Below are 11813 nucleotides of genomic sequence, written 5' to 3' on the forward strand. Positions count from 1 at the left end.
TTCCTGAATCTGTTAAAATTATTCTCTAGTTCTGTTTCAAAATTAGAAGAACCTAATATTGATTACTATTGACACCAGAAAAGATAAAAGTTATGGCCATATACCTCAGAAAATAATTAAGGCTATTTCTATCTTAGAGGATGTACTGAACTGAAACTGCAAAAAGGATTACTATTGTGCTATCCACCCCCACCCTCAAGCCCCAAATTTGTCCATTCTTCTTCGATGAGGTCATTTTCATTGTGGCTGCCTAGTTATATATGGCCAATGGTCCTGAGAAAGTGTTGTACTTGCCTCTTCTCCTATAATTCAGTCTTGTCCTTGTCATGATACTCCCAATTTCTCAATAAGACAGAGTTGTAAGTATTCTTGTCTTTATGGAAAAGAACTCTGTAGGAAAAACAAAAAGACAGAAATCCACAAGTTCACTGCCAAACCCTTTTCCAATTTATGGGAAATTCAAAGATTAGTTTATTCTTCTTAAGTGAGGAATAATTTTATAAAGTATAGTAATATTTTTTCCTACAGAGAGTATCCGTCTTAATTTAGGAAAAAATCTTTTTTATTTCATAATACCTGTTATTTTTTTCACCAAAAAAACATAATTTTAGATGAAAATTTTCTTTTTAAAATATATATATTCTATGGAGATTATATCACTTAACCATCTCTGAGTCAAACATATACATTCCTGGAAAAGATTACTTACCATGAGAAGATGAATGTAAAATTAATCACAATGAACTTAATATATCCACATATGCCTGTTTATATATTTAAATTATTGATTCACTCTCCAAGTAGGTTACATTTGTGGGTTCATTTATATGTGTGTATATATGTCTATATATCTAAAGTCTTATTTGAATAAATTTTCTGTAAAGACAAATTTAGAAGCAGTATTATTCTCTAAGAAAGTGTTCAAAGAATTTAGCAGCTTTATTTCTTTTTCCTCACTCAGTAAAAGAGTATCAAAAGGTAAGAATTTTATCCTTCTAAGTACTATATTCATAGTCCCAAGAGGAAAACTAGGCTGGCCCTTGGTAGCCATTTATTATATAGATCTTTCAAGATTAAAAAAAAAAAAGGAAAAACAGGAGTGTATAAAATGGGAATCAATGGAAGAGAGTTGAATCTTACATTAAATGAATCATTATAAATATTGTTGATTTACATTGAATATCTTAAAAAAGTATCTTATTTTTAGTTACACTCACTCACACATACAAACACACACATACACATATATGTATATATGTATGTATGTTAAGTGTTATGGAAGAAAGATGTCATCCATGGTTACACTTAGAAAATAACTTTTGTCAATTAACATGATGGCAATGCTGAATTTTGCCTAACACACATATCCAAATATACATATATAAAATATGTATGTACATATATCAACACACATATGTGTATATGTCACCAAAATAAGGATTATTTGATTTTTATGTAAGGAAATAAGTTTTTAACAATCATCATGATGGCTATCTTAGTCAAAAGTCAAGAATGAATTTTTCCCTTTTATGTGCACATACACATACACACACAGACACACACACACACATATATTTATACACACATACACACATATATATCCACACAAATATACATACACACATACATATTCCTATATATCTCTAGAAATATATACACATATAGATATAGTTTTAAGTATATAGAGATGGATTTAGCTATATAGGAATGCTAGGGCTATGTTCACTAGTCCTACTAAAGAGAAGAGGAAAAAACTTTTCATTTCCGGCTATACAAGCAAACTCCAACAGACATACACAGTAGTATTGACTTAAATCAGATCTTAATCCAGTGTATACAAAATACAAATTGAAGATTACATTTCAAATTATTACTATATTAGGACTAGTCATATTTCCAATTTATATTGCACTGGGATCTGGATTGATATCTGTTCATCTAATCTATCAGCCATGTATAGAAACAACTGCTTTAATATATGACCAGGAAGAATATGGCAACATCACTTTTGGATCAAGGGGGAAGAAAAGAAAGTAAGCAAGGGCTGGAGCTGAAGAAGAAACTAAATGCTTAAATTTTCTTCCTTAATGCAAGTAATCCTTTCTAATATTAAGCACAACTTCCAGCACATTCTAGTGCTGTTGTTCCTTACTAATACTATGAGCATAGAAAAAAAAAACTAATTTAAGTGAAATTAAAATATTGGAGGTGATACATTTAAATCATTGATTTAAAGTTTATGAAAATTGTCAAGCATTTTTACATTGTAATAAACCTTAGACATACAGGGTCCAGTTCAATAGACTGTCTTTTTGGCAAATATTGCATATACTTAAGAACAATAATTGTGTATAAAAACCCATTTAATTCTGACTGTCAATAAGATGGAGAACATAGTGCTGCTGTTGTCAATAAACAGAATATTGAGATCAAAAACATCAAACAACCTCTTTCTCTAACTGCACTAACTCTCAAGAATGAAAAAAAAAACCAAACAAAGAAAAACTGCTCTAGAGGACATGCCTCTATCTGCCACCATGGATATATTCCAAGGGTCCTCCAGGCAAGGAAATTTTATTAATCTTCCTAAGTACCTTTATGTACCTGTTTTGAATCAGCAAGCACTGGTAGACACTGAATCAATGAATAAACATGCAACAGCCTAAGTTCTGCATATGCATTGTCCAGTTATTTGAAATCCATAATGTATAAAACAGGGCATTGGAGGGGGAGAGGATGATTAAGGAAAAGGGTTAGCTTACTGTAAGATATAGATATTATCTGCTGGGTTTGTCTTTGTTGTTAAATTTAGTCATAATTATATATGCCACACACATTTCTACCTTGAAAGTATTCCTCTTACAAAAATAAAAAAAAATTGAAAATTAAAATTAAAATAAATGAAAACAAAAGGATTTCCACTACATTTGTTCTTGCCTAACCTTTGGGAAATGTTCAATATAAAACCAAACTTGGTAGTTATAAATATAGTGATTATGACATTTTTAAAACATAAATTTGCAAAACTTGACTACAGTGTGTTCTCCATCAACATTCATTAAAGCAATGTGAGGAAGTACTTTTCTGATAGATTTCTCATTAGCCATCACACTTTGCATCTTATTCAGACCCCTGCTGATTGTGATCATCATGATCACTTTTCAGCTAAAGTCTGATAAATAGCTAAATTGTGTGACTAACATGGTCTATTGAGTCTTGAGATCTAAACATTTTACAGCATATACAGCAATAAGTAAAACATTGGGAAACAATTCAACAACTCATGCATTTCAACAGACCCCTCCCTTTAACCCACTATGCATTGACCTCTATGCTTATTAGTAAACAGAAGTTGGCTGCTTCCAAGAAAAAAGCCCTGCATATGTCTGATAACTGGTAACATTGATATTTGCTTTTACTGTACAAAATGCTATTGCATGAGTGATTCAACATTCAGAAGGGAGAAAATAGAAATGATCAAAATGTGCATTATTATATGTGAAAATGATTTGCTAAAGGGGGGGTGGAGATTCTGGTCAGATTTTCAGTTTGGCACGGTGTCAATCATGCCCAGAAATTGAATAGCCTTTTTGCACACTGTGAACAAGATGCTTCTGTGTACATGACAACAGACAGAAGCATCTTTTTGGACTCCTGACTTGATTGAGTTGCAGATCAGAGTGAATTTTAAAAAAGCAAATTTGAAGAAGACTTTTTTTTCAATTTAGTTTTATTTATAGTGAGCAATTCCCTTGAAAGGCACCCAAGAATAATTATTTTTTGTGAACCAAAAATATATATACAAAACTGTACAGAATAAATAATTTATAGAAACCTAGCTATATTTTCTTGTAAAATAAAGCTGCAGTGCTCCATACTCTATGTCCTTTGTACAACTTACCATCAGAAGTGCCATTTGCTACTCATTTGTGGCAAATGTTGCCTTGCATCTTTACAAATAAAATAAGAACAATGATATCCACCCACACCCTGTTTTTTGTTTTATACCTTTAAATTGATGGTCACAATGAAGTTAGTTTTCTCATGAACAATCAGATCCACCTCAGAAGCCACTGCTGTGGAAAAAACCAAGCTTACTTGCACTAAATATATTTACAGTGGATTCTCAGTAGCTTCAAATTGTCCAAGGATAAGGATTGAAACTGAACAAGTGATCATACAATAGATTACAGCAGCAATGAAAATGAGATTGTCCAAACTTGAATATAAATCCTATGAAAAGAAAAGATATTTTGTTCCTTTCCATGAATTTTTAGTGTTTCTGTTTCTATTTTGTTTTTGGTCAATTTTTATGATTGAATCTTTCATAATGTCAACTGATAACAGATCCCACAAATTTTAGACTTTTTCATGCCATTTGAGTTATATATAGCTAACTCTCACCTTTAATACCATCACTATTTAGATTTAAATTCCAGTTCTGCATTTATTATGAGAAAAGTAAGTGCAATTATCAACAATGTTTACCCCTGTAGTGTATGTACTAAACATCTAATCAATATACTTTTTAACTTTAAAATTGCATGTACAGGTATATCTTAAAGTGATATATTCCAATTCTTGTTAATTCATTGGGAGTAGAATTTTAACATAAAATGTTTAATTCCCAAACTATGCATGTAAGAAGATTGCCCATAAAACCTTAAAAAAAAAAAACCACAAAAAAACCTAGAGAACTATGATCATCTCCCTTGCATGATTAATTACATACAAGTTTTGATTTCATTTGGGGCCTTAACACAATGCAATGGCTTCTCCCAGTGATCCCTGAGTTTCATTTTCTTTTTCTGCCAGTACCCCTCCATCCCAGGACTACTGCTGTGCTTAAATTCTTATTTATAATACACTATTTTAAGGCACTTTTATTTACAATGTTCTGACTTTAGACAGAATCACAGCATTCCTGCCCAAACCCCCAAAGTGTAGTCTTATGTTTGCTGTTCCAGGACTTCTAAGTAGTCAGGTTCAGCATGTAAGTTAGCTTTGAGCTCAAAATACTCATTTTTCGTCTGTTCCACTAACACCTTCCTTGGTCTGGAGTACATTAATGTCTCCATTAATTTTAGCTCCTCATGTGTTCCAGGATAATGCACCTCTATTTCAGGCTGGAGTTGGGCAATATTTTTCCTCAGGTACTCTGTGATCCCCAGTTGCTGAAGTTCCCGTTCTTTCTCCATAATGTTTCTATATAAGGAACTGGCATCCTGGAAGGATAGAAATTCCGCTGATTGATCTGTGGATTTATATTTCACATTTGAACCTGTGAGGGGTGAACTATTTTCCCTTTCTAGAAGACTTCTCTGGAGATGTTTTGAGTCATTTCCATCTTTGTCATTTTTCTCCTCCTCTTGTTCTAGATGTTTGGGGCTGAATGATGGGCTTCGGTAGACATGAACCATTGGGCTCACCATATGCTGCTCATACATTGATGCACTAGGTCGTTCAGTTGTGTGATGTGTCATCTTATGACCATACATGCTATACTGGAGATGCACAGGACTGCTGTCTCTCATTTGCTCATCAGCTTGTTTCTTTTTGTACCTTCTCCTGCGGTGGAGAACAAGAACTACTATTCCTGCAGCACAGAACACAATGGTTATAAACACAATGAGTAGGCCCAAGATTAAAACAGAAAGTGGAACTGCATCTGTAAGTGATCTTAAAATGGTATCCGCTGTATTTGTTGTGGTTGTAGGAGTGGTGACAATTACAAAACTGGAATGGGTTGACTGGGATGGATTATTAATTAGACCTGGGCATAAAAGTTCACTATTTAATGACTTTAATTCTTTTTTATCTAGATGACCTGGGGATGTGCAGAGAATGTCATCAATCACTACATCTTTGCTTAGCTTTTGTATCCATTGTTGCAATCCAACTAAATCACAAGAGCAGTCCCAGGGATTATCCTCGAGCTCAATCTGAATCAATAAATCCAGTTCATCCAAAACATTACTTACAGGTAAATGTGTAAACTGGTTTGTTTTGAGGTTTATCCTGGTTAAGGGAACTCCTGAAAAAATGTGAGGTGGTAAAGCTTGGAGAAGATTGTTATTCAAATAGAGAACCTTAAGTTTTGGTATTGTATTAAAAGTTCCTGGTAATATTTCCTTGATGGCATTATATTCAAGGTATAGATACTCAACATTTTGAAGCCCAAGGAATAAGCCACGGTTTAATTTGGTCAGATGGTTACCATTTAGATAGAGCTTTTGCAGTCTGGTCAGGTTCATGAATGACCCTTCTTCAAGAACCTCAATCCGGTTGTTTCCCAAGTGAAGCATTTCCAAAGTAGAATATTCTACCAGGTCAGATTTCATTAGGGTTTGAATAATATTGCCTGCTAAAATAAGTTTTTTAGGATTTTGGGGAGGAGGCCTTAAATCAGATAAACTTTCAACATTTCGTTCCTGGCAATGAATTAGAAGTCCTGATGGAGAAAGGACTTTGCAGTTACATGGAATTGGACAATAAGGTCCTGGGAGTGGAGTGAATGGCTTTGTAGCATGAGGTGCTAATCCTGGTACCTTGGTGGGACTTTTTGAAATAGATGTTGTCTTGGTTGATATATGACTGTCACTTATAGAAGAGGTAACTACTAGGTGTAATGACCCCGAAGGATCCTCATATTCTTCATGTATTGGAGGAAAGGGACAGATAGATTCCTTTTTCAGTCTACTTAGAACATGTCCTTTGACAGATAGAGGACTGTTGCAGACAACATCACCAATGATAGACTGGGGAGGCATATTTTCCAACCATGTCTTTAATTGCAATAAGTCACAATTGCAGACCCATTTATTGTCTTCCAATTGAAGGTCCAATATCCTGCCAATGTGCTCCAAAAAACCAACATATGGCAGTGTTTGCAATTGGTTCCCACGAAGGTCCAGATGGGTCAAAGGAACAAAGCGAAAAATGTTTGGGGGAAGAAACTCAATGGCATTATCATTTAAAATTAAGACTTTTAGTCTATGAAGCTTGCTAAAGGCACTTGGTTCAATTACTGTGATGAAATTGTTATCTGCTTGAAGGAATTCCAGGTTCTCTAGGCCATGAAAGGTGTCCTCTTTTAGAATTTCCAAAGAATTATGATTAATATGAAGCTGCTTCAGAAGGCCAAGACCATTGAATGCACCAGGTTCAATGTCCACAATATAATTAAATCCAAGATGTATTAAGATGGCATTGGTAAATCCAGAAAAGTCATTTGTATGTAGTGTAGTCAGTCCATTATTTGATAAAAATAGATGGAATTGTCTTGATGGTGGCACATTTATTTGGGATAATGTCTTTATGTCTCTTTTTTCACAGTTCATAAGCAGCAAACCATCCTTTTCCTCACATGAACACAGAGAATCACAAGATCCTCTTACTGGTAACAATGCAGGTGGAGACTGTATAGAAGCTGAGGCAATCAGAGCTGAATATAGCAGATGAATCCAAAGCTTCATGTTGTTGTCCAATGAGTTCTGATTCTACAAAATAAAAATTGAACAGCATGTGGCTTCAGGTTGACTAGTCAAGGGAAATTTCTATTATACATTTTCAAACTATCATTTGCTGAATTGAACATTAAAATATTCTTTGTATAAGCATTTCAAGGATTTGCAAAGGAACATATTTCTTGTTAGGCAATGAGTAGTTAACATTTGACCTTTTATTTATTCTACCTGTCTCATATTATAAAATTGATTTAAAGAAAACATTCAAAGAAACTGATATTGTCTTTTCTATAAAAATTTTCATTTTGTTCTTAAAGCCATCATTAGAAAATTACAGGCCTAAATATACTAAAATATCTAATAGAATTGAAAAAATTCATGGACTTGATATTTTTGAATTATATATGTTTGAAGCTTTGCCTTCTATCCCAAACATGATTAGTTACAGACTTAAAACAAAGATAAAATACACATGTCCTAGACAGTCCAGAAAGAAAAGCAGAGAAATGAAGGAAAATGAAGTTTGAAAGAACTCTTTTCTTCTTAATCCTGAATTTTTGATTTAATCATTAAAATTTATTATTTCAATAGATTGGCTGAACATAGTGTTGAGGGTACCCCAGACTTCTATTTAAGTCTGGAGAGACTTGGGGGAAAATAATTCCAAGTCACTAAGACAATCAATAAAGCCAAATCTTAGGGAAATGCTACAGTCAAAATCACAGACAGATTACTGACAAGCAATTTTACATTTAGGATTTTTTTGTGCACTTTGAGGTGGCATAACATAACTGGGGACTTATTCTAGAGAGCTCACATGCAGGTTTTACATAAGGCAAACTTTAAGATGATCAAATTTCAAAAAGAGAGAGCAGTTTTTGATGCTATATAATGAAATCCTGGGTATATGTATAATCTATTATTACAAAACCTTCAAGAAGAAACATTGAACTTAAGTACAACCTATGCTGTGGGTTATATTAAAAGCACATAAAACAGAAGCTGCTTTTCAAATAACCTACTAGAATTTCCAGTTGACCTCTCTGACATAGTTTTGAAACAGGCTAGAGGGTGCTGAATGTCATCACATAATTAACCAGCTGATGTGCTTCCTCATTAAGAGCTTAAAGACTTTTTTTTACAACGAACTGTGAAACTAACTGTACTCTAATAGGAGCATTTGAGAAGATGATATGTATGATTTGATAAACTGACAATGAAAACTATCTCAGAATAGCAATATCATACATGCTGTTTCATTAAAGGAAATTCAGATGTTTTGAAAGAAACTATTTTAATCTACAGATCACAGAGGTCTTGAATCACTATAGACTATAATCATTTGGCAATATTAAGCATTGGTTTGACTTCATGTTATTCCTTTTCCTAAGATGTTGCTTATAACTCTATCTGTAAGCTAAAGTGGAAAATATAACACACAAAAACATACATACACATACAAAAACATTGGATGTTATTATAGTCTCTAACCTTTTGTTTTGCTTGTCCTTTTCTAACCAAATAATGACATATTCATATGAGAAGTAGAACTTTATAATAAAAATCACACAAAATGACCTCCACTGAAGAAGCACAATCTAGAATCCAAAAATTTAATGGAAGAAATATTATGGTAGTACAAATTGTCTATTTAAAAAAAAAATTCCTGATCATTCTCGTTTTTCTAGTTCAGAAAGGAAGGGGGGGAAGCACATTTTGTGCTTTATTTATAGGAAATCTAACATATTGTTAGAGTTGTTTTGAACTCTGAAATGTTTCTGAGTCCTCCAGGAACATGAGAAAAATATTCAATATACTTTCAGCCTTTCTACCAAGCAACATGTAGTTCAGTCTACAAGTTGTGATTCACTCAAAATAACAAACAATGAGCCTCCTCTGAACTCCTTTATATGTAATAGGAGGAAATATAATGAAACATTCTGTTAGGCTAAGTACTTTAAGGAAATAGTAGATAATTTCCAGATGTTCATTCCACATTTTGCTTCACATCTTATAGAAATTATGTTCTGCAGAGTCTTAGTTTCAAAAGACAGAGAGGGAGAGAGAGGGGGAGAGGGGGAGAGAGAGAGAGAGAGAGAGAGAGAGAGAGAGAGAGAGAGAGAGAGAGAGAGATGAAATATGAAACCCATGTGTTTCTTTTCTCATGTTTTCAGAAACAGTCAAATTTGAGGAAATCTACAGTAAATAGGTTGCAGCTGATAAAATTATAAAAATCAATTTCATCTTAAATACCTTTCTGTTTATAACATTGTAAAAAATGCATGTTTTCAAGCAGAAGAATAAACAGCAATAAACAGTTAATTCTTGTTCATACTGAAATCAAGGAAATTTAGAAATATTTACAAGGAAAAAGCAAGCATTCAACTCACAATATCCAACTGTACCCTATAATCTTCTGCTATCCCAACTGTTCTGCAGAGCCAGCTGTTTTACTAAATGTCTCCTCTCAGAACCAGGCATCTGGTACTGTATTAGGAATGCCAGTAACTGAGATTGAGAAATTCAACATCACTTAAAGCAAAGTTACACACAAATAGCTCAAATGCAGCAAATCGGTTGATTAAGGTAATTGAAAGAATGGTGCAAAACTAGTTGAAAACCACTTGAAATATTTACCTTACCTGTACAGCAGATGCTCCTGACACTGTCCGTAATAAAATGCACGGTTGGAAAAAGCAGTTTAGAATAATTCGGGTTCTTTGTTAAAAATGCAAATACATCAAGCTGATAAAACAAAACCCACCAACATGTGATTTCTTCTTACATGTCACTTTTCTGCAAGTCCAGACATAGCTGCAGCATTGCAAAGTTAAAACTCCAGAACAAGAGAGGAAATGTAGAACATTTTACTGGAAATCTTTTAGGCAGAATGCATATTAGACCATCCTGAAGCAGTTGCCCTTTTTCCTCAATTAAAATTCACAGCATACTTCACAGCTATGCTGACTTTTTCTGCATATAGTTAACCATTTGCAAGCTTCTGAAAGCAGTAAATAAACAAGATGCTAACAGAGCTTGAATTGATCACTCTTGCTTCCTTAGGTTTTAGATCCAAGCTGCAGCTAGGTTCTCTTTCCTCTTTCTAGTCTTTCTTGTTAGCTCAGTTTGTTATTAGTCAGATTGCCAAGGGCTGGGAGGTAGGCGTAAATAAAGAGACTTCTTGGCTTTTGACTCAGCCTTTAAGCCCTTCCCCATCTGAGAGCTTTAATCTGCCAGTGTCATTTAACACAAGAGACAGCTCCACCTTGGGACTGCTCAACTCCTCCTCTTTCTGAAAATGGTCTCACCTTCTTCCCTCCCCTCCCACCCTCTTTGGCACTACTTGCATACTAAGTATAGGATGAGTGAATTTGTATGGAAAGAATTGAATACTATTTAATAAACATTTTAATGAATGATTTTGCTAATGAAGTAGGGACCAAGAACTTTTTACTATATCTTAAATTCTCCAATTTGTCACATAGCCCTGTTTTCATGTGTCTGTGTGTTTGTGTGTGTGTGCGTGTGTGTGTGTGTGTGTGTGTGTGTGTATGTGTTCCAAAATAAAAATAATTCTCTAACCTCTAGTTTTTTGGAGTTTTTTTTTGTATTGATTTCAGCAATGAAATTTAGTCTTTCATCTCTCAAAATTGCTTGTAAGATTGAAATTTAACACTGCTGAGATTTGGCAGACTATTCTTATGAAAGTTAAAAGTTACTATAAGTTTAGTAGCAAAAATAAGGTTATATGATTGTCAGCAATTTGACTTTTAAGAAAAATATGCATTTCTTGATATTTATTAAAGTGACAAGCTAAAAGCTAATCTGCTTTATCTAGAGCAGAAACAGCTATATTTTAATTTGATTGCTTTTGTAAAGTAATTTATTCATCTGTATTTGTAGAGCAATGCACCTAGCATTATTACAGGTCTTTGAGTTATTACACATTTTTAAATATACTCTTTTTTGGAATTACATATAATTGAGCAATTCTATTCATAAATTCATTGGATATTAGGACTAGAGCTAAAAGGGACCTTACAGGCCAGCTAGTCCAACCCCCTCCATTTTTTCAGGGATACAGTTAAAATCCTGATTAGCTTATAAATTAACCAAGTTATGGTGGCACTAGAAGAGAAGAAAAATTTTATTGTTTTCCTGAAATATGCAATTGTAAACCACCCCTTTTTAAAAGTTTTCAAAATCTATGTATAAAATATATGGTCTATACTTCATAATTCCTTTCCTGACAGCTAAAGTATAATAATAATAATAATAATAATAATAATAATGGAAATTAGAATCTATTTCAGGTATCTTAAAACTAAAGTTATTTTTAAAAGTGAT

The 11813-nt window shown here is 33.4% G+C and overlaps 1 protein-coding gene across 3 annotated transcripts; it reads right to left on the reverse strand.

The window, feature by feature from the left end:
• Window positions 1–2221: 2221 nt before the first annotated feature.
• SLITRK6 (SLIT and NTRK like family member 6) lies at window positions 2222–10681 on the reverse strand. Of its 3 annotated transcripts, none has more exons than XM_074191884.1 (2): window positions 10231–10681; window positions 2222–7499 (listed from the first exon to the last, which is right to left on the reverse strand). In XM_074191884.1, the coding sequence occupies exons 1-2, from the start codon at window positions 10234–10236 to the stop codon at window positions 4950–4952; spliced, it is 2556 nt and encodes an 851-aa protein (XP_074047985.1). In that variant the 5' UTR covers window positions 10237–10681; the 3' UTR covers window positions 2222–4949. The 3 variants fall into 3 exon arrangements, with proteins under 3 accessions (XP_074047985.1, XP_074047986.1, XP_074047987.1); XM_074191885.1 differs by having other exon boundaries at window positions 10109–10681; XM_074191886.1 differs by having other exon boundaries at window positions 10104–10681.
• Between the last annotated feature and the right edge of the window lie 1132 nt (window positions 10682–11813).

The sequence above is a fragment of the Macrotis lagotis genome, chromosome 6 (assembly GCF_037893015.1).
Source record: "Macrotis lagotis isolate mMagLag1 chromosome 6, bilby.v1.9.chrom.fasta, whole genome shotgun sequence".
NCBI lineage: Eukaryota > Metazoa > Chordata > Mammalia > Peramelemorphia > Peramelidae > Macrotis > Macrotis lagotis.